Genomic DNA, 21,766 nt, shown 5'->3' with positions numbered 1-21,766 from the left:
GGCTGCGGTGCCCCTGGCACTGGCACCCAGGGTTGTGCCCCAGGACCTGCCACTGGGGGTCACATCCCCAGCAGGTCACATCCCAGCCTGTCACAGCGCCCCCAGCCGGTCACAGTGCCCCAGCAGGTCACATCCCTGGCCCGGTGCCATCTGCAGGCTCCCTGAGGCTGCCTGGGTGCCCTCACCCAGGTCAGTGCTGGGCACACTCACGAGCCTCCAGTGCCAAGCGCTGGGCACACTGCTGGTGCCAGGCTCAGCTCCATTCCCAGCAGCCAGCTCCTTACCCAGCACAGAGGGCACTGCCAAGCCCTGTGCCAGGAGCTTCTGAAGGAGCTGTGGCAGTGCCAAAGGCTTGACCAAAGCCCAGGCAGGCACTGCCCACAGCCCTGCCCATACCACCAGGTGGGCAGCATGGTGCAGAGCAGGGCAGGGCAGGCAAGACCTGCCCCTGCCCAGCCCCTGTCACCTGGGGCCTGCTCCTTGGCACCCTGCTGTGTGCCACAGCACTGCCCTTGGGATGCCCCGCTCCATGGGCTGGCACCCAGCTCCACCTGGCAGGCCTGGAGCTCCCTGGACCAGCCTGGCCCTGCTTGTCAGGTGGCATCACCCTCAGCCTCCATGACCCCAGCAGCTCCAGACCCATGTGGACACTGTGCCCCTGGGCACCCTGCTCTGGGTGCCCCTTCTGGAGACGGGGTGGGGCTGGGTGGGCTCCAGAGGTGCCCCTAACCCCCCAGGGTGGGGCTGAGGCCTCCCAGGACCCCAGCCCAGGGCCAGAGGTGGCCAAGGCCAGGCTGTGCCAAGCCCCAGAAGCTGCCCTTGCCCAGGGTGGGGTCAGAGCCAGGTGCCCCCCAAGACGCCCCCTGCCCCCCAGCAGCAGCTCCAGGGGCTCCGATTGGTACCAGTTTTATTCTGGGGGAGGGGCTGGGGGGGGGGGGGTCACAGGATGGGGAAAATTCAACAAAACCCTGAGGTTTTGCCTCAAAAGTGCCCAAGTGCTGGGGGGGGTGGGGGGGCTGGGGCTGAGCCCCCCCCGGGTCACAGCGCCCCCCCATGACACAGCCACCAGTGTTTGGTCCCTGGTTGGAACCCCCTCCCCCCCACCCCCCCCAGCTTCCCCCGGGTCAGGGGAGGGGGCAGAGGGGCACAGAACCCCCCCCCCCCCCAGCCCCAAAACAGCCCTGGGGGGATGGGGACCCTGTGACCCCCTCAACAGAGCCATCCAGGTGTGGGGGGGAGTGTAGTGTAGGGGGCATAGAGTGCAAGAGCAGCTGCTGGGGGGCAGCTGGGAGGGGACCCTGCACTGGGGGGGGCTGGAGGGGCTGGGAACAGGCTGGGGACACAGAGACACCTCCCCAGGACATGTTGGAGACCCATGGACACCCCCCCCCCCCCCCCAGGACAAGGTGGGGACCCACAGCCCACTCCTGGGGACCCTGTGCCCCCCCAGGGTCAGTTTGGGTACCCAGAGCCCCCCCCAGGGCCACCCTCTGAGGGGGGGACAAGGCTGGAACTGGGGGGGGAGGGCAGGAGTCCTGGGGGGCAGGATCCCCACAGCAGCAGGGGGGCACTACCAGGAGGGTCCCAGGGGATCAGGCTCAGGACTCCCCCAACCCACAGCAGCAGGAGGAAGGGGAGGGGGAGGGGGGTCTCTGCTCCTCCAGCCAGGAGGGGGTCCCCAGGGGGGGTCCTGGGGGTGTCTCTGCTCCTCCAGCCAGGAGGGGGTCCCCAGGGGGGGTCCTGGGGGCATCTCTGCTCCTCCAGCCAGGAGGGGGTCCTCGGGGGGGTCACTGCTCCTCCAACCAGGAGGGGGTCCCCGGGGGGAGTGGTCCCAGAGGGGTCACTGCTCCTCCAGTCAGGAGGGAGTCCCCAGGAGGGGGGTCCCGGGGGGGGGGGTCACTGCTCTTCCAGCCAGGAGAGGGTCCCCAAGGGGGCTTACTGCTCCTCCAGTCAGGAGAGGGTCCCCGGGGGGGGGTCACTGCTCCTCGAGCCAGGAGGGCTTCTCGGCGCCCGGGGGCCGCAGCTTGATGTTGAACTGCTTGAGGCTCTGCTCCAGCTGCTGCTGGTTGCCAGCGAAGTAGGCAGAGATGGCGTTGTGGAAGAGCAGCAGCTGCTTGTGCATCACCTTCACCTGCGGGCACCAACGGGCACCGTGGCACCGCACACGGGCACCGACGGCCATCCTGGCACTGCTCACGGGCACCATGGCACCACACACAGGCACCAACACCATCCTGGCACTGCTCACGGGCACCATGGCACCGCACACAGGCACCGACACCATCCTGGCACCGCACACGGGCACCATGGCACCGCACACAGGCACCGATGCCATCCTGGCACCACACACAGGCACCATGGCACCACACACAGGCACCGACACCATTCTGGCACCACACACAGGCACCATGGCACCACACACAGGCACCGAGACCATCCTGGCACTGCTCACGGGCACCATGGCACCGCACACAGGCACTGACACCATCCTGGCACCGCACACGGGCACCATGGCACCGCACACAGGCACTGACACCATCCTGGCCCTGCACCCAGGCACCATAGCACTGCACACAGCCACTGACACCATCCTGGCACCACACGCGGGCACCGACGGGCATCGTGGCACCACCCGCGGGAACTGATGGGCATCATGGCACTGCCCTTGGGAACCGTTGGGCAGTGTGGCACCACCCGTGGGCACTGACAGGCATAGTGGCACTGCCCACGGGCACCAACAGGCATCGTGGCACTGCCCACAGACCCAACCCACAGACCCCAGCACAGCCTGGCACAGGGGCAGGGCAGAGGGTGAGGATGGGGAGGTGGAGGAAAGAGAAGTGGGAGAGGAGTAGGAGGAAAAGCTGAGCCAGAAGGGATGAAGAGAAGGTGAGAGGGAAGGAGGAGGAGGAGCAGAGCCAGGAGGAGCTGGAGAATGCCAGAAGCAGCCAACAGGCAGAGGGTGGCAGAGGGGGGCACTGGCAGAGGGGGGCACTGGCAACTGCTCCCCTGCCACTCCTTGGGGGTCTCTTGGATGCCACCCACCCATAGAGACCTCAGTGGCACAAGGAGCAGCTGGCAGAACCCACAGCTCCCTCCCAGCCCCACACTGTGCCCACCGCACAGTCCCAACCCAGCCCCATACCAAGCCTCCCTCTCCCATGCCCACGCCCCCAGCCCCGTGCCCAGGTGCCAGCTCCATGCCCACATGCTGGCCCCATGCCCAGGTGCCAGCGCTGTGCCCACCTTGTTCTCCTCCAGGAACTTGAGCTTGATGGCCACGTCCGCCCGCAGCCTCTCGTACTTCTCCTTGTGGCTCTGGAAGTGGCTCTGGGCACTGTCCAGCCGGCACAGGCTGCTGGCATCCCGCGGTGCCAGGCTCAGCTCCTCCAGGTCTGTGCGGTACGCGTCGTACTCCAGCCTGGCACCGCGGTGGGGGGGGAGGAAGAGATGAGGGAGAGGAGGAGACAGAGATGAAAGTTGGGAGAGCAGCACAGGCATGAGGGCACAGGCAGCAGAGCACCACAGCCACAAGGGTGCCAGAGGCATGAGGGCACAGGCAGGAGAGCACCACAGCCACAAGGCTGCCACAGGCATGAGGGCACAGGCAGCAGAGCACCACAGCCACAAGGGTGCCACAGCCATGAGGGCACAGGCAGGAGAGCACCACAGCCACAAGGCTGCCACAGGCATGAGTGCAGTACAGGCACAAGGGCACCACAGGCATGAGAGTGACTACAGCCAAGAGGACACAACTGTAAGGGTGCCACAGGCATGAGGGCACAACTCTAAGGGCAGCACAGCAGGAAGGAGCACAGCCACCAGCGGCCTGGGGGCACGCAGCCCTGCCCCCCGTGCCCGGTGCCCGCCGCACCTGGCAGTCTCGTACTGCTTGACAGTCATCAGGGTGTCCTCCATGGTCTTGTTGACCAAAGTGTTGATGCTGGAGACGAAGAAGTTGACAGCGCCCAGCAGGGTCTCTCCGTTCTTGCACAGCAGCTTCTGCGTCTCTGCGTTGTACCCAAACTCCTCCTGCGGGCACAGCGGGCACAGGGACAGGGCCACAGCTGGCGTGAAGAAAATCTGCCCCAGCATCACCACCCCATGGCCCTCAGCACCACAGCTCCAGGCCTTGGAGATCCCTCCAGCCATGGGAACTCCCCCGCTGCCCTGGGCAGCCTGCCACAGGCCTGGGCACCCCTCAAGGGGCACCAATTGCTCCTCAGGGCCAAGCTCAACCTCCCCTGACACAACCTGAGGCCATCTCCTCTTGGCCCAGCCCTCAGGAGCAGCCCTTGAGCCCCAGCTGGCTGCAAGCTGCTCTCAGGGAGCTGCAGAGAGCCACAAGGTCTCCCCTCAGCCTCCTCTGCTGCAGCCTCAACCCCCCCAGGGCCCTCAGCTGCTCCTCACAACTTCTCCACAGCCTTCTCCTCCTTCCCCAAACCCCTCCCCAGCTTCCTTGCCCTGCTCTGGTCCTGCTCCAGCCCTCAAGCTCCTTCTGGCAGGGAGTTGCCCAACCCTGCCCCCAGGCTTGCAGCTGTGGGCTCCCCAGTGCCCAGCCCAGGGGCACAATCCCTGCCCTGCTCCTGCTGCCCACACCATTGCTGCTCCAGCCCAGGCTGCTGCCACCCTTCTTGCCCACCTGGGGCTGACCCAAGCCCAAGAGGCTCAAAATCCTTCCCCCAGGGGACTCTGAATCAGTACCCAGGGTCGGGGCTGGTGCCTGGGTGGGGATGGGTACCAGGGCTGTGTTCTGATGCCAGCAAGAAGTTTAGGTACCCGGTGTAGGTCTATTGCTTAGGGTGGTGCCCAGGGCAGGGGCTGGTGTGGGGATGGGTTTTGGTAGCCAGGTTGAGCCGGGTGCCCACAAGGAGTCCCAGCACCCGGTACCCACCCCAGCACCCAGCAGGCGATGCCCACCTGCAGCTCAGGCGACTTCTGGCTGAGGTCGGCGAAGGCGTCGCCCAGGGCGTGCTGTGTCTGCACCAGGCTGTAGAGGTGGGCAGTGAGGCCCCGTGCCAGCTGCAGGATGCCCTCGTAGCGCCGCTTGGTCTCCCGCAGCAGCTCGATCTGAGCCTCCAGCTCCAGGTCCACTGTGCGCGAGCCTCGCCCGAAGCGCTCCGACAGCAGCTGCTTGGTGCACTGCGGGCACAGCGGGCATCAGCCGTGCGTGGGCACCACCGGGCATGGCAGAGGGCACGGGGGGAGGGGCAGGTGCCCGCTGACCTTGTAGGTGTTGATGCCCCACTTCTTGACGATGTCGAACTTCTCCACAGCGATGCCACGCACCAGCTCCTCCCCGCCAGGCGTGGCGCTGGCATGGGGCTGGTGCAGCGTAGAGCCTGCGGGTGGGGACGGGGTGGGCACAAGGCACTGCCAGGTGAGCCGCACGGCCATGCTGGGCACAGGGCAGGGGCACTGCCCGGCCCAGCACTGTGACAGTGCCAGGTTCGCATAGTGGCAGTATCGGGCACAGGCTGAGCTCAGTGGCACTGTCAGGCTCAACACAGTGGCACTGCCAGGTTTGCATGGTGGCACTGCCAGGCTCAGCACAGTGGCACTGCCAGGCTCAGCACGTTGCCACTGCCAAGCTGAGCTCAGCAGCAGTGGCAGGCTCCCCACACCTCCCTGCCCACCCCCGTGCCCGGGCAGCCCCAGGTGCCCCTGGCTGGGTGGTACCTGCTGGGGGGGGCCGCGCCATCCTGCCAGCTGCCGCTGCGCTGGGGGGCACAGCTGGTCCGCGGGGGGGGGCACGCAGGAGACCGCCTGCAAACCGGGCAGGGACGGGCACGGGGACAGGGATGGGCACGGGGATGGGCACATGCACAAGGACGGGCATGGGGACAGGGAGGGGGACAGGCACAAGGATGGGCACGGGGACAGGGATAGGCATGGGAATGGGCATAGGGACATGGGCAAGGGGTGGTGGCAGCAAGGACAGCAACAGAAGGAGATGAGTGACAGGGACAGATGTGAGATGGCTGCTGACAGACAGACACTCCCGGACCCTCCTGCAGCCCCCTGGGCACAGGGGGCCAGGGCCAGGGGCATGGGGACAGACCCACAGCAATGGGGACAGGGACACATCAGAGATGAGTGGGACAGGGGGACAGACCCAGAGGGACAAGGACGTGTGGACAGGGACACGGGGACAGGGACAGACCCAGTGTGATGGGGACAGGGGGATGAGGCCAGCCCCAGTGTGCCAGGGCCAAGGTGCCAGCCCCGGTGCAGGGCAGCATCATGGAGCCTCCACTCACTGCCAGGGAAGCAGCCAGGAGCCAGCACCTAGCAAAGGGCAGGGGCTGGCAGGGGCACCCAGCCCAGAAGAGGTTAGGGCAGGCCTGGAGAAGGCTGCAGGAGTTGAAGCTGGAGCCACCTTGCCCAGGCAGATGGCACAATGCTGGGCAGCAGCCCTTGCACAAAGGGCAGTGCCTGGGCAGACCCAGGTGCCACACCCACAGAGGGGACTCCACAGGCACCAGCCCAGCTCCAGCCCTGCCTCTGCCCAGGTGCCCACACAGGACATCCCCACCTGGCACTACCACAGGCCAGGACCTGGCTCTGCCCCCTCCAGCACCACCACCCTGCACCCCCCCAGCTCCACATCAACACAGCGCCACTCCCACTGATGCCAGCCCCAGTGCCAGGCTGTGCCCACCTTTGATAGCGCTGGTGGGGATGATGCCCTCAGCGGTGCCGCCGTAGCCGCCCGACACGATGCTGGTCTCGTTCAGGTTGGGCCCCGACACCATCACCTGCTGCAGGTCCTGCCAGGGAGCAGAGCGGGCACCTGAGCCTGGCACCACCTGGCAGCACAGCCTAGCACGGCCTGTTACAACCTGGCACAGCTTGGCATGGCCTGGAACAGCTAAATGCAGCCTAGCACAACCTAGCAGAAGTTGGCACAACTTGGTATGGACTGGCACAGCTTATCACAGCCCGACACGGCTTGGAAGGGCTAAACACAGTCTAGCATGACCTAGTACAAGCTGGCACAGCTTGGCATGACCAGACACAGACAAGTATAGCCTGGCACAGCTTGGCACAGCTTGGCACGGCCAGGTACAGCCTCATATAGCCTGGCACAGCTTGGCACGGCCAGGTACAGCCGGGTACAGCCCAGCACGGCCGGGGGCTCAGGGGGGTCCCTGCCGGGCACCCACCTGCTCCAAGCTGTCGTCCTCGGGCAGGCTGCCGGCGTCGCCGTTGCTGCTGATTGGGATCTCCATGGTGGCCGCTTTGCCCAGGAGCCCTTCCGACATCCTCGGGGCTGCGGGGCAGCGGCACACCGTCACCGGGACACCGGCACCCAGGCACTAGCACCCCGACACCGGTACCCGGGCAGCAGGGCACCAGCACACTGTCACCCGGGCACCGTCACCGGCACACCAGCACCGGGACCCCATCACCCGGGCCCCGGCACCCCGGCACCCGGGCCCCACCCCGTCCCGATGCAGGCAGTGGGGCCGGCCCTGGCCCGCAGCCCGCGGCCACGTCCGCAGCCGGGAGCTGCTGCGCCCAGACCTGTCCGGGCACATTCCAGCGCGGGCGGTGCCTGGCACCCGATCCGGGCCGCGGGCTCCGTTAACCGCCCGGCTAGGCAAGGTCACAGCCCCGGGGACCGGAGAGCAGCGGCCACCGGGAGAAGCGCAGCGAGAGCGGGGACGCAGCACCCAGCCCTAGCCGGCACCCTCCGGCGCCTGCCCGCAGCGGAGCCGCCCAGCCCGCGCCGTTCGTGGGGCTGATCCCACCGCTAGCCGGTGCCCAGCCCGGGGCAGCCCCATGGGGGCGACGAGCCCCTCCCGGTCCGACCGGGAGCCCCCAGCACACAGGGACCACGGGGGTCCGGCTCAACTTCTCCCGGGGAGGGCGCGCGGCGCCCGGCCCCGCCTCACAGGGGACCCCCAGGAGAGGGGAACTCGCCAGGCCCAGGGGAAAGCCGCAACAGTCGTCCGCGGCCCCGGCCCAGGGTCACCCCCCCGGCCCGCCCGCGGTCGCCCCGGGATCCGGCTGTGCCGGAGGGGCCCTGCCTGCAGCAGTCGGCACCGGCACGGCCCCAGGCGGCAGAACGGCCCCAGGCGGCAGAACGGCCCCAGGCGGCAGAACGGCCCCAGGCGGCAGAACGGCCCCAGGCGGCAGAACGGCCCCAGGCGGCAGAACGGCCCCAGGCGGCAGAACGGCCCCAGGCGGCAGAACGGCCCCAGGCGGCAGAACGGCCCCAGGCGGCAGAACGGCCCCAGGCGGCAGAACGGCCCCAGGCACCGGCACGGCCCAGGCCCCGCAGGCCGCGTATCACCGGCCCCTCTCCCCCCGGCTCCCTCCCGCCCCGGGCCCCAGGCAGCCCTCGGTTCCGGCCTTTCCCGCTCTCGCGGCGGCCCCGTGCCGCTCCCCCGCCCACCTGCGCCGCCCGGCCCCGGCCGGGCCCCGCCGCCCGCAGCTCGGGAGCCCCGGATCCGCCTCGGCCCGGGCCCCGCCGGAAGCCGCGTCACGGCGCGAGACGGGCCCGGAACTGTCGTCGCCAGAACGCGCCGGGGGGTGGGGGTGGGGGGGGGAGGGGGGGTGCGCCCCATGCGCCGGAAGTGACGTTAGCGTCGCCGTTAGCGCCGCCGTGCGGCCCCCGCGAGGGCGGCGTGACCGTGCCGGGGCACCGCGGGATGGACCCCGCGGCCGAGCACCAGCAGCAGCTGCGCAGTGTGAGTGCGGCCGGGCCGGGGTCTCCAGGCTGGGCTGGCAGGCCCGGGGGCCCAGGGCTGGCACGAGGGCCGGGGGGGTGTCTGGGATGCCGTAGGGTCCCGGTCCTCGAGAGCTTCAGGAGATCTTGGGTACGGGGAGGGTACCTGAGGTGCCGAGTCTCGGGATGTCCCGGGGGTCCTAAGTGGTCCCAGGAGGGGTTGAGGGGTAGTGGGAAGCCCTGGGTTGGGTGGATGTTGGCGTGGTTGGGGATGTCCAGAGGGGGTCCGAGGCTGGGGGCTCCGCAGATGCGGTCCTAGGGTTGGTACCGGCTGTCCGCGGGTCCTGAGGGGCCAAGGTCCCAGAGCTGCTGAGGGTTCTGGGGGCTGCCTGCATGGATGGCGGGGGGAGGGGAAGTGTCCCACATCCTGGTGGGGCCGGGGGTGTTGGGGTCTCCCGAGGGCCCCTGGCTGCTGGAGGGGGTCAGTAGATGCAGGGGGCGCTGGGGAACCAGAAGGTGTCAGGCCCAGGGTACGTTGAGGGCTGTGGGGGCCCCGGGTTGGCAGGAGACCTGGGTGGGCCTTGGGGGGTGCCAGGGATGTCCTGGGCTGGCAGGAGGTCCCTGGGGCATCCGAGGGGTGCCAGGGGTGCCTGGTACTGAGCAGCCCCTGCCGCAGCTGAGGGACTTCCTGCTGGTCTACAATCGGATGACTGAGCTCTGCTTCCGCCACTGCGTCTCCAACCTCAACTACCGGCTGCTCACGGGACAGGAGGTGAGGCCTAGCTCCACCCCAAGCCACCCTGTTTCCCCGCTGCGACCCCCGGTGCCCCCCTGACATGCTCTGCCCGCAGGAGCGGTGCCTGGACGGCTGTGCAGGGAAGTTGGTGCACGCCAACCACCGCCTGGTGCGAGCCTACGTGGCCACCATGCCGAGCATCCTGCAGCGCCGAGCACAGCAGCTCCAGGAGCCACCCCCCGGCGCCTCTCCTGACGCCCCAGCAGCACCGGGCCCTGGGGAGCCCTCGCAGGGGGGTGCCAGTGCTGGGACGTAGCCCTGGGTGCCCCCCGTGCCCACGCCGCCAGTGGGAGATGCCAGTACCCAGTGCCACGGTGCAGGCCTGGCACACGGTGTCTGTCCCAGTGTGGAGCTGGGGTCCTGCACCAAGACACAGCCAGAAGGATCCTGAGGGTCCGTGTCCGACGGTGGTGGCACCAGGAGCCCCCTGGCCATGGCTGTGCCAGGGTGGGGGGCACCAAGAATGGGCAGCAGCATCTCCACTGGCACTGGAGATGCCACCCAGGCTCTGCCCCAGCCCTTCCTGCTCCAGGCCTGGGCTGGAGACAACTTCTGGAGATAATAAAGGTCCTGGGGGTGACCTTCTGCTGTTGGGAGCCTGTGAGGAGTGGCTGAGGGAGCTCTGCGGGGTTGGGTTGGACTCCATCACCTCTGAGGCTTCTCCAACCTCCCCAGGGATCAAGGAATAACACTGCCAGGGCAGCGCTGGCCCAGGGTGTCCAGGGAGGTGGGAGATGCTCCATGGCTGGCACCATGCCAGGGCAGGTTGCTGCGGGCTCTGAGCTCCCTGCCCTGCTTGAGGATGTCCCTGCAGGGTTGGAGCAGATGACCTTGGGAGGTTTCTTCCCCCACAAACCCTTTCATGGCTGATGCCTGTGCCCAGGCTGAAGGTGCTGCAGCCTCCAGCTGATGACTCCAGGCTAAGGACCCTACCAGGGGTGCAGGACAGCAGCTAGGGTGAGGTTGGGCTTGGGGGAGGTCTCCCCCCTCCTGTTCCTGCCCAGCCAGCCCAGCACGGCCCAGTGCCAGGAAGGCCTTGGGGTAGGGCCAGGAGCCTCAGGAGGAGGAGAAGGAGAAGCAGAAGGAGAGGAAGAAGAGGAGGCCTTTAGCAACCTGCTCCAGTAGGAGGTGTGGGCAGGGGATTGGCAGTGGATGGTGTTTGAAGTCCCAAATGATTCCATGACATGGAGAAAGGAGAAGAAAGTGGAGATGGAGAGGGAAGATGGAAAAGACAGAGGAGAATCATAAAGTGGAGCAAGAGACCTCTCTACACCAATAGAGTCTATGATGAGGTATAAAAGGAGATGGGCAGGGAATGGAGCAGGAGGAACAGAAGATGGAGCAGGGGGTGGAGCAGCAGGAGACATCTCTACACAAATAGAGTCTATTGTGAGGTACAAAAGGCGCCGCTGCCCTGAGCTCTGCGCCATAAATAAGGCCCCGGGGGGGCCCCGCGGGGCCCGGCGCCGGGTCCAGCCCCACCGAGCCCCCTCCCCAGCCGCCCCCAGCCCGGCCCCGCCGGGTCACTTGAGGTCCACCTCGAAGTCCAGCACCAGCAGCTTGGTCTCCTCGGTGCCGTTGCGGCTGCCGACGGCACAGACCAGCTTGGTGTTGGAGGCGCGGATCCGCCAGACGACGCCGCCGCTGCCGCCGCTCTCCAGCGCCACCAGGTTGCGCAGGAACTCGCCGGTGCGCAGGTCCCACAGCTTCACGGTGCCGTCGTCCGAGGAGGTCACCACGAACTTGGAGCTGAACTGCAGGCAGGTCACGGCGCTCTGATGCTTGCTGGGCCCTGCGGGACCGAGCGGCTCAGCGCTGCCGCTGCCAGCCCCGGCTGGCCTCAGCGGTACCACCGCCGCCACCCACCGAGCCCGGTGCCAGCTGCCTGCGGGCAGGAGGTGCTGCACCAGGCAGAGGTGGGGCAGAAGGTGGTTAGAAAGGAGGAGAAGATGGAGGAAGGGAAGCAGATGGAGACAACAGGGGATGGAAGAGAGGAAGAAGGGGATGGAACTCCACCCCGGAGTCACCAGCACAGCTCAGCTGTAGACCTGCTGAAGCACCTCCAGAGGTGCCCCTGAGGACAAGCAAGAGAAGGAAGCTCTGCAGTGGGGAGAGGCTGGGTGGGGCTGTTCTGGGGAACCTGCTCCAGGGGCAGAGGTCTCAGCTTGTGGCAGGGCTGGCACTGGGTGGTCCTGGAAGGTCCTTCCTACCCAAAGCTGCTGTGCTTCCATGACTCCATCAGGGAGCACAGGGCCAGAGCCAGGCCCAAGGGGAATGGCTTGGAGCTCCAGGAGGGAGCCTCAGAGCAGAGAAGGGAGAAGGGAGAAGTTCTTCAGCTGAAGGCTGGGGAGAACCTGGCCCAGGGTGCCCATGGAGGTGGGAAATGCCCTCTGGCTGGCACCAGCCCAGGGCACACTGGTTGTGGTTCTCAGCTCTGATTGGTGCTGTCCCTGCTGGGGTTGTGCTGGATGAGCTCTGGGCTCCCTTCACCCCCCCGGTGCCCCCAGACTCACCCTGCAGGGTCTGCAGGCACTGCCCTGTTTTGATGTCCCAGATCTTGACGGTGGAGTCGGCGTTGCCAGACACCAGGATGTTGTCCCTCAGCTCCATGCCGCTGGTGAGGGACTGGTGTCCCATCAGGGTGTGCAGGCAGTTCCCACTCTCCACATCCCAGACGCGGATGGAGGTGTCCAGGGAGCCGCTGACGATGTGGATGCCATCGAACTGCCAGGACAGCAGGGGTCAGCCCTGCCAGGCCTCCAGGGCAGGGATGGTGCCCCTGGGCTGGGCACTGGGGAGCTCACAGCTGCAAGCCTGGGGGCAGGGTTGGGCAACTCCCTGCCAGGAGGAGCTTGAGGACTGGGGCAGGGCAAGGAAGCTGGGGAGGGTTCTAGAGAAGGAGCAGAAGGGTCTGGAGAAGTTGTGAGGAGCAGCTGAGGGCCCTGGGGGGGTTGAGGCTGCAGCAGAGGAGGCTGAGGGGAGACCTTGTGGCTCTCTGCAGCTCCCTGAGAGCAGCTTGCAGCCAGATGGGGCTCAAGGGCTGCTCCTGAGGCCATCTCCTCTTGCCCCAGCACTCAGGTTGTGCCAGAGAAGGTTGAGCTTGGCCTTGAGGAGCAATTTGTGCCCCTTGAGGCTTGCCCAGGCCTGTGCCAGGCTGTCCAGGGCAGTAGTGGAGTCCCTATGGCTGGAGAGATTGCCAAGGCCTGAAGCTGTGGTGCTGAGGGCCATGGGGTGGTGGTGCTGGGGCAGGGCTGGAGCTGTGCTTGGCCTGCATCACCTTAAAGGTCTTCCACAGCTCAACCTCTCCAAGCTCCCTCAGGTCCCCCTTGGACTCAGGGAGCAGAGATCTGGCTCTAGGACAGGCTGCCAGAGAGGCTGTGATGCCCAGGGGAGGCTGTGGCTGTCCCCTGCTGGAACTGCCTGGGCTGGGTGAGGTGGCATTGGAGATGGAGAAGGGAATGGAACTGGGTAACCTTTGGGTGCCAGCTATGGGCACAGGCTGTGTGCCAGGGTGGTAGCACAGGGGTTCCCCATGGTGGTGGGGCCAGAAGGGTGGTGCCCCTGCAGTGGGTGGGCCACAAGGGGAAGTGCCCCTGCGGTGGATGGGGGATGGGGGGTGGTGCCGCCCCCCGTGCCCACAGACCTGCAGCGAGTAGACTCTGTTGGTGTGCCCCTGCAGGGTGTGGGTGCAGCTCTCGGTGTCGGGGTCCCAGACCTTGACGGTGTAGTCGTAGGCGCCGCTGACCACCCGATGCCCGTCGTACTGCACGCAGCGCACGGCCGCCACGTGCCCCAGCAGCACGTGCAGGCACTGCCCGCTCTCGATGTCCCACAGCCGCAGCGTGGCATCCCGAGACCCGCTCACCACCCTGCGGGCACCGAGGCCACCGTCACCGCGGCCACCACGGGGCACTGCAGGCAGCGTTGCCCTATGCCTGGCACCATCGCCACAGGGCGCACTAGGCAGCATCACACAGTGGGCACCCTAGGCTACCTCAGCCTGCACCTGCTGGCCTGCCTGACCCCAGTCCTGTTCCCATGCCCATTCCTGTGCCCATTCCCATTCCCATTCCCATCCCCACACATTTTTTGTTCCCACTCCAGTTCCCATTCACTGCCCATGCCCATTCCTGTATCCACACCCCTGCCTATGCCCATTCCTATCCCTGTGCCCACCCCATATCCATTGCTGGGTACCTGCTGCCATGCAGATGCATGCAGCACATGGTGGTGACATGCCCATAGTGCCCCCAGTGCCCACACCCGGTCCATGCCCACCCCGCAGTGGGTACCTGGTGCCATGGAGGTGCATGCAGCGCACGGTGGAGGTGTGCCCGTACAGGGTGTGCAGGCAGCGGCCGCTGTCGGCGTCCCAGACCCGCAGGGTGCGGTCGGTGGAGCCGCTGATGACCGTGGAGCCGCGGAGCTGCGATGACCACACACCCCCGGTGTGCCCCACCAGCGTCTGGATGCACTGGGGATAGCACAGGCACACTGTGGGCACTGCTCACAGGCTGCCCCACACCCCCCCGGTGTGCCCCACCAGCGTCTGGATGCACTGGGGACAGGGCGGGCACACTGTGGGCGCCACCCACAGGCTGCCCCACACTCTACCCATGTGCCCCACCAGGGTCTGCCCACACTGGGGACACTGTGGGGTCACCACCCACAGGCTGCCCCTGCCCCACCTCCCGCTCTGTGCCAGTGCAGCTCAGGACCCCCCAAGCTCCCTGCCCACCCACAGGGACACCTCTGTGCCCATCCCTGGAGCTGCAAAGGCTTCTCCCCAGCCTGGCCACAGCCAGCAAGAGCCTACCCAGGAGGGACCTCCTGATGGTCTTTCTATGCTGGGAAGGGACACCCCCAGAGCCAGGCAGTGCCAAGAGGAGGGTTTGGCACTCAGAGGGTCAGCAACAGACCAGAGGAGGTTCCTCAGTAGGAGGCTGGGGAGAGCCTGGCTCAGGGTGCCCAAGAAGGTGGGAGATGCCCCTTGGTTGGCACCAACCCAGGGCAGGTTGTTTGGGACTCTAAGCTCTGCTTGGGGCTGTCCCTGCTGGCTGCAGGGCTGGCACCAGCTGACACTGGCAGGTGTTATGGCCTTTGAAGGTGCCCTCCCAAGGAGCAGCTCCGGGGCCTCTGGTGGGACAGGAGAGCAGCCACAGGGGGTGGCATGGGTGTGGGGTGGGAGTAGCATGGCAGTGGCTGTGCCTGTTGGGATGTCCTGGGGGTGTCCTTGTGGCTACCCTGGGGGTGCCGTGGGTGTGTCCTGGTGCTGTCCCGGGGCTGTGTGGGTGGCCCGGGGGCTGTCCCGGTGCTCACCTCGCCGGTGAGTGCCGACCAGACCTTGAGGGTGTTGTCGTCAGAGCCGCTGACGATTCGGTTGCCGCAGAACTGCAGGCAGGTGATCACGTGATCGTCGTGGCCCTTCAGCACCTGAGGACGGACAGACAGCAGCTGGGAACACCTCAGTTGAGGTTGGCCCTGAGGAACAATTTGTGCTCCTTGAGGGTTGTCCAGGCCTGGCCCAGACTGCTAAGGGCAGTAATGGAGTCCCCAGCCCTAGAGGGGTCTCCAAGCCCTGGAGCTGTGGTGCTGAGGACCATGCGTCAGAGGAGCTGGGACAGTGCTGGGGTGGTAGTTGTTTCCCTTGCCCTGCCAGCCCCAGCCGGTGCCCACCTTGGGGGGCCGCAGGTCGCCGCTGCGCCAGTTGGCGTCGATGCGGTGCTGCCGCAGGAATGCCAGCTTCCAGGGGCTGTGCATGAAGCCAGGGCTCAGCAGCCGGCGCCGCCGCGGGGCCAGGGGCTCCTCGATGCCTGCGAGGGCGACACTGGGCGCTGGCACCACGCTGGGGGCGCGGGGCAGCGCAGGGGGCACCGTCGGGGGGTCCTCACCCTCCTCGCGGCACTTCTCCCTCCAGAGCAGGTTGTCCTCGGCCAGCAGCCGCCAGTAGCGGCAGGTCTGGGCCGCACGCAGCAGGTCCCGGGGCTCCAGGAACGAGAGGACGTAGAGGGCAAGCTGCAGGGGGTACCGGGCACTGCCAGGGCTGCTGCCTGCTGCCCGGCCCCCCAGCATCCTGCCTTGCGGCATGGGAGCCACCAGCACCCAGGAGAGGTCCCCAGGAACCCCCAGCCCCCTAGAAAGAGAGATCCCAACAGCCCCCGCTGTGGGTGCGCCCTGTGCCCATGCCGTGCGCACCTCCTTGGGCAGCAGGGAGATGAAGTCCCTCTGGAACTGGGGCTCGATGACCTGCATCATGTGCCGGATCTGGGGGGGCTCGCAGCGGTCGATCAGCTCGTCCAGGGCCAGCAGCTTCTCCTGCCCACTCCAGCGCTGCGGGCACAGCGGGCACCGTGACAGCACCCCCCCAGCAGAGTGCCAGCACCCCCTGGGCACTGTGACAGCAGCCCCCCAGCAGAGTGCCAGCACCCCCCCGGGCACCACCACCCTCCAGCTGGAGCTGGCACTGGGATCGCGACAAGCCCTGTGAGGCGGAGCTGGGGTGGCAGTAGGCACAGCCCTGCAGGATGGGCACCAGGAGCCCTCCTGTGCCCCAAGGCACAAGGCCCTGGGGGGGGACTCAAACCCTCCCCCAGGAGGCTTCCTGGCGCTGGAGCCCCAAGGCTGGGCACCCCCAGCCCCAAGCCCCTCGGTCAGTCCCTGGCAGTGCCTCAGCAGCTACCTGGAAGGTCTGGAGCCAGTCCTGGAGCTCGGGTGGGGGCACCACGGAGGGCATGCGGCGGCGGCGGCCTGGAGCCCCCTGCGCATTCCTCAGGTCCCCAAAGGTGGTGGTGGGGCTGGGAGTGCAGGGACCCAGGGTCCTGGGGGCACCACGGCACAGTCAGGACCCCAGAAGTGTCCCCATGGACCACCAGCACCCAGGGAGGTCCCCACGGACCACCATCCACCAGGAGAAGTCCAGAGGTCTCCTGGTCCAACCCTGGTGGCTCTGGGCTGTCCCCAAGGATGGAGACCTCACCAGCCCCACCAAGAGACCACCAGAAGATCTCCAGGAGACCCTCAGGAGGTCGCCAGCTGACCCCTGGGGGTCTCTGCTCACCTGCTGAACTCCGAGCCCCTGCAGAGCTTCTTGCCTGGGGCCAGGGCTCCATCCCCACCTGGCTCTGACTTTCGCTTCCCCTGCAAGTGAGAACAACCAGGCTGGGGTAGGGCAGAGGGCACCAGAGGAAGGCCCAGGGCTCCAGGGACTCCTCAGGCCGCCAGTGTGCCAACCACAGTGCCAGGGACCCAGCCTGGGGCACCCCTGAGCACATGCTCACGCCGTGGTCTGCAGAGAAGCTGCTGGGTACTGGAACCATGGAGGGGTTGGGGTGGAAGGAACCTGGGAAGTGCTGGAGAGCTCTAGATCAGGGCTCTGAGCATCTGCCCCGGGGCTTGTCTGAGGCCTTAAGCTGCCTGCAGAGCCTCCTCCAACAGCCACCCTGGCAACAGGGGCGGCCCCACACCAGTCAAAGCTTCTCCCAGCCATGCTCAGAACCCCCTCAGATGCCCCCAGGTCCCTCAGAACCCCCCGAGGTGCCCCCAGCAGGTACCTGTGGGCGCAGGTGGCGCAGGAGGTGCCTCCCAGGCTGGCAGTGGAGCCAGCGCTGGCCCAAGCTATAGTAGAGGTAGAGATTGCCTTCATCATCCTCCTCTTCTTCTTCCTCGTCTTCCTCCTCCTCCTCTTCTTCATCTTCTTCCTGCTCCCCCCCAACCCTGGAAAGGTCCCTGGGGCCACCAGAACCACAGGAGCCAGTGGGCACGGGTGCCAGGGTCCCCTCCCTGCAGTGCCCAGGGTGCCAGGAGCCAGAATCTTCCTCACTCGCCTCATCGTCAGCATGGGGCACCTGTGGGGGACACTGGGAGCTGGAGGGGGGGCAGTGGGAGCACTAGTAGGGGGACACTAGGAGCACTGGCGGGGGGACACAGGAACTCACCTGTGCTGGGGGCTCTGAGCTGTCCCCAGCCTGAGCTGTGCTGTCCCCAGGGCCGTGCCTGTCAGTGCCCCCCCGGTGCCCACAGTGCAGCCGCTGCCAGTTGAGCTCCAGCACCCTCTGTGTGATGCCCTTCACCTGCAGCAGCTCCTCCAGGCAACTGAAGCCCCTCAGCTCCTGCGGGACACAGCAGTGCCCTTGGCGGCCTCAGGTGGCACCAGGGGAGCCATGGGGGGCAGTCGGGGCCCCTTCATGGATGCCCATGTCTGGCACAGGCTACCCGGGGTGTTGCTGAAGCCCCCAGCCCTGCAGAGATCTCCAAGGCCTGGAGTTGTATTGCTAAAGTTGGCATTTGGAAGCTGGGCCCTCCAAGGTCCTCCCCAGCCCAAGGGTCCAAGGCTCAGCACGGAGCTGCCAGCCCCGGGAGCAGCCCACGCAGGACATAGCCTCCGCCCCATGCCTGCTTCTGGGGCCGGCACCACCACCAGCTGCCTCCGGGGCAGGGACCTCGGGGTGTACCAGCCCGGTGGCACTTTCACACTGCTGCCACCGCAGAGAGCTTCCCCGACTCTGCTGAGCCCCGAGCGATGTTGGCACCGCCCGAGGCGCTCCGGAGTTGCCCAGAGGAGTTGCGCAGCCTCCTCCCACGGGGGGATTCCAGCCCCTCGGCACTGCGCTATGGGTGATCTCCAGAGATGCCTCTGACCTCACGGCGCTAGGACTGGGGGCTCCGGGGCTGGGCACCAGAACCCCCTGCAGAAACTGCCCCACATGCCCTCAACGCCCCCAGCAGGTACCCTAAGCTGGTCACCGCCACCCCTGCGACCATCGCGGCTCTTCCGCGGTTCTCCGGCCCCGGGCCCGGCCCCGCCGGCTCTCCCACTGATAGCAGTGGAGGTGACACGGCGCCAGCCCCCAGTCCCGCCCGTGTCATCCGGGGCCTGACAACCGCCCACACCAGACCCTATGCCGGGGCTCTGTCCACAGCCCTCAAGGATCGCGAACGCCGCACCGAGCGCAGCTGTGACAGGCAGCAGACGCTGCTCCTCCACCGGACAGAGCCCCACCAGCACCGGGGAACGGCAGCCAGGCTCCAGTATGACCCCAGCTGTGGGCTTCCGGCTCGGCTGCGGGGACCGGGAAGGCCAGTGGTGCCGGTCACACCCCTCCCGGTGCCCGTCACACCCTTCCCGGTGCTCGTCACGCTCTGTCCGGTGGCCGTCACGCCCTTCCCAACCGACCACCGCCCGGAGCTCCCGGTACCGGAGACGGTCGGTGCCTCTCGGCCGGGCTGCGCAGCTCCGTCCGTCCCCGGGCAGGGCGGCACCGCTTGCCGGCGGCAGAGTGCTCCCACGCCCGGGCCCGTTCCCCGCACCTCTCTCTTGCGGACGATGCCACGCGCTCGGCGGCGGCCGATGCCGCTGAGCGCTCCCTGCAGCTCGGCCACACCGGCACGGTTGATGTCCAGCGGCCCTGCGCCGGGGCCCGGCCCGCCCGGTGCCGCCATCCCGGCCCCGAGCCGCCGCGCAGGCCCCGCGCTCAGTGCGCAGACGTAGCCGCGCCCACCCAGGGTAACATCACCGACAACACGCTGCTTTATTGGCTACCGCGCCTGCGTAGGGCGGGGCCATCACGAGCAGCCCCACCTGCGACTCTGCCCCCGCAGGCTCATTGGTTTGACCGCAGCGGGGGTGGAACCATCCAACGCAGCCCCCGCCCCTATGTCCATTGGTGGGTCGTGGCGGGGGCAAGGCTGCCCCGTGTAGCCCCGCCTCCTCGGTACCCGTGGACCAATCGCAGGTGAGGATGGGGTCGAGGGTGGGATCATGCGGGCAGGCTCCGCCCCGCTCACCGCCGCTTGTAGAGACAGGGCAGCAGCTGCAGCCCGGGCACAGGGCGGCCGCGGGAGGCTCCGGTCTTGGTAAACTCCAGGAAGTAGAAAAAGCTGCTGGAGAGGTCCTGGGGACCCCACACCCCGTCACCACCTTCCCCTGGGCTCTGTGACCCCCGAACCACCCTCAGGACCCCAAGCTTCATCCCTGCACCCCCAGGACCCTAAACCCCATCCCCACTGCCCCAGGACCTCCAGGTGCTCCCTAGATTCCAAGCAGTGTTTCTGTGGGCCCCAGGACAGCACACTCCACACCCCTGCCATTTCCTCTTCCCCAGGACCACCACCTACCTACTAGGACCTCAATTCCCACCTCTACCTCACTACAGACTCCAGAACCCCATGCCTGTTCAGCTTCTTCTAACCCCCAGATCCCCATTGCAGATCCCCCACCCCTTTCCCCCAGTGGGCCACCCAGGTCCCCCAGCCCCCGTGCCCAAGGACCCACCTTGGAGACGCTCCTGAAGCCCAGCTGTGCCATGGCGCTCAGGAAGCTGCGGATGCTCTCGAAGCGGCTGGCAACCTCTGCCACCAGCAGCGTGCCCCTGTGCAACAGCCAGCCCTGCTGACACTCTGGGGGCATAGCCCGCTTCTCTGCTCCCCACTGCCCACCCTGCTGCCCTCCCAGCACCAGACTGGCACTGGCACCATTACCCACCCTGGCTTCAGCACACGGTTGGCCTCCTCCAGGATCTCCTGCAGATTGGTGCCCATCAGTGCCAGGCAGAACACACCAATGTCCACTGACTCAGCCTCCAAGGGCACCTGCGGAAACAGGGGGGTGAAGAGGGGACAGGAGCCCCTGGCCTTCAGTCCCTCCATAGGCTCTTGGATTCATCCTAGGGTCTTCTCTGGGAGCCCCTGCCTGGAGGGCCCCTAGTTTCTGTGCTGCCTTAGCAGGAGGGACCCTCAAGACACCTAATGACCCGTCTTAGGGTAGCTCCCCGGTGCCTGCCATACCTGGGCCATGTCGCAGACGGTGACTCGGGGGCACAGCGGCAGGAGATCAAAGCAATGGACCTTGTTGGGGACGCTCCTAGCGACCTTGCAGTCCCCGCACCCGAAATCGGCCACCACCAGCGAGGCCGGGCTGGGGGCACAGCGGTGCTCAGGACGCCCTTCTCCCGCACCTCGCCGGCTGCTGCTCCCCAGCCCTGCCTCCCACCACGGCCCCCGGTGCTCCCGGCTGCTTCCCAGTCCCGCTGCCCCCCGCTGCTCCTCGGCCCCACCGCCTCCCGCTCCCGGTGTCCCCCCGCTCCCGCTGCTCCCCGGCCCCACCGCCTCCCGCTCCCGGTGTCCCCCCGCTCCCGCTGCTCCCCCGCTCACCGTTTCCGCAGGTACCGGACGATACGGTCGGTGGGATTCTGCGGCCAGCGGGCGACCTGCCGGGCGAAGCCCTGGTGGTAAATCTCGAAGGCCTCGGGGTCGCTGCGGAAGAGCTGCGCTGCCTCCCGGCTGCTGCTGGTGTACAGCCGCTCGTTCAGGTACCGAAACCGGGCGCCCAGCAGCCGCTCTTCCATGCGCGCCCGCAGGGTCTCAGACCGATCCGCGGCACCCGCGTCCTTGCCAGCCAGTCCCGAGGTAACCGAGTCCAGCTCTGCCAAGGGCCCCGCCAGCGGCTCCTTCTTCGGGCCCCGCTTTTTCCTCCGCTGCTTCCGCGGCGGCTCCCCGGCGGCAGCTACGGGCAGCCCAGGCGGCTCAGCCGGCGCGTCTGAGGGGACCGAGCGGGGTCAGGGCGGCGGCGGGCGGCCCCGGGCCCCGCGCCCCGCTCCCCGCTCCCAGTTCCCTGCCAGCGGTACCTCCCTCGGGGCGCTGATGCTGTTCCCTGTCCTTCCGGGGCTCCCCGGCCGCAGCCCTGCGCTTCGCCGCTCGCCGCCTCTTCCCGGGGGCCTTCCGCGCCGGCTCCTCGTCCTGACCGGGCTCGGCCGCGCAGCACCCCGGGAGCCGCCGCCGCCGCCGCTTCTTCAACACCACCGCGGAGGCCTGGGGAGGGCGCGGGACCGGTCACGTCCGCCGTGCCCAGAAACCGGCCCGGCCCGCCGCGGCCCCTGCGCTCCCCTTACCGGCCGGCCCGGGGCCTGGGGGGCGCAGCGGGGCTCTGCCCCATCGCTCCACTCCACCTCCTCCTCGAACATGGCCGCGGGGCCCGCCTGGGCCGCCAACGGCAGCGGCAGCTCCGCCGAGCGCCCGCAGCCCCGCGCGGTACCGGAACCACGTGTGGGGAGCGGCAGGGATAGAGCGGCCCCGACCGCAGCCGAGACACCGCCGTCCCCTAGCGGACGGGGTGAGGAGCGATCTGGCTCCGCCCCCAGGCGCGCCCGGACTGTTTAGCCCCGCCCACTGCATGTCTAGCCCCACCCCCCGAGGGCTTAGCCCCGCCCCAGGTGGTGTCCCCCGCCCCAGGTGGTGTCCCCCATCCCCTGCCCGGTCTTGGCCGCTCTCAGTGTTCCCCGGTGCCGCTGCTCGGTGCCGTT

The 21,766-nt window shown here is 67.8% G+C and overlaps 3 protein-coding genes across 6 annotated transcripts; 1 reads left to right on the top strand and 2 right to left on the bottom strand.

Annotated features, from left to right (window-relative positions):
* Nucleotides 1-890: 890 nt before the first annotated feature.
* ARFIP2 (ADP ribosylation factor interacting protein 2) lies at nt 891-8,507 on the bottom strand. The gene is made up of 8 exons (XM_068170161.1): nt 8,402-8,507; nt 7,167-7,273; nt 6,662-6,770; nt 5,227-5,342; nt 4,921-5,142; nt 3,875-4,032; nt 3,247-3,421; nt 891-2,131 (listed from the first exon to the last, which is right to left on the bottom strand). Exons 2-8 carry the CDS (start codon nt 7,263-7,265, stop codon nt 1,976-1,978), a joined length of 1,035 nt encoding a protein of 344 aa, XP_068026262.1. The 5' UTR covers nt 7,266-7,273; nt 8,402-8,507; the 3' UTR covers nt 891-1,975.
* Nucleotides 8,508-8,582: 75 nt separating this feature from the next.
* On the top strand, nt 8,583-10,051 carry TIMM10B (translocase of inner mitochondrial membrane 10B). The gene is made up of 3 exons (XM_068170153.1): nt 8,583-8,696; nt 9,351-9,446; nt 9,526-10,051. Exons 1-3 carry the CDS (start codon nt 8,658-8,660, stop codon nt 9,724-9,726), a joined length of 336 nt encoding a protein of 111 aa, XP_068026254.1. The 5' UTR covers nt 8,583-8,657; the 3' UTR covers nt 9,727-10,051.
* A 770-nt stretch (nt 10,052-10,821) lies between these two features.
* Nucleotides 10,822-21,508, bottom strand: RRP8 (ribosomal RNA processing 8). 4 transcript variants are annotated; one of them, XM_068170166.1, is made up of 18 exons: nt 21,356-21,508; nt 21,092-21,275; nt 20,619-21,003; nt 20,253-20,382; nt 19,951-20,057; nt 19,741-19,837; nt 17,405-17,578; nt 17,021-17,314; nt 16,528-16,607; nt 16,150-16,288; nt 15,666-15,800; nt 15,362-15,485; nt 15,147-15,283; nt 14,790-14,903; nt 13,763-13,944; nt 13,114-13,339; nt 11,984-12,194; nt 10,822-11,262 (listed from the first exon to the last, which is right to left on the bottom strand). In XM_068170166.1, exons 1-18 carry the CDS (start codon nt 21,425-21,427, stop codon nt 10,994-10,996), a joined length of 3,060 nt encoding a protein of 1,019 aa, XP_068026267.1. In that variant the 5' UTR covers nt 21,428-21,508; the 3' UTR covers nt 10,822-10,993. The 4 variants fall into 4 exon arrangements, with proteins under 4 accessions (XP_068026267.1, XP_068026268.1, XP_068026269.1 ...); XM_068170167.1 differs by having other exon boundaries at nt 20,619-20,970; XM_068170168.1 differs by lacking the exons at nt 20,253-20,382; nt 21,092-21,275; nt 21,356-21,508 and having other exon boundaries at nt 20,619-20,699.
* Nucleotides 21,509-21,766: the final 258 nt, after the last annotated feature.

The sequence above is a fragment of the Melanerpes formicivorus genome, unplaced genomic scaffold (assembly GCF_026170545.1).
Source record: "Melanerpes formicivorus ecotype bairdi unplaced genomic scaffold, bMelFor1.0.p_v2 SCAF_290, whole genome shotgun sequence".
NCBI lineage: Eukaryota > Metazoa > Chordata > Aves > Piciformes > Picidae > Melanerpes > Melanerpes formicivorus.
This window is presented reverse-complemented; position numbering and strand designations above follow the sequence as displayed.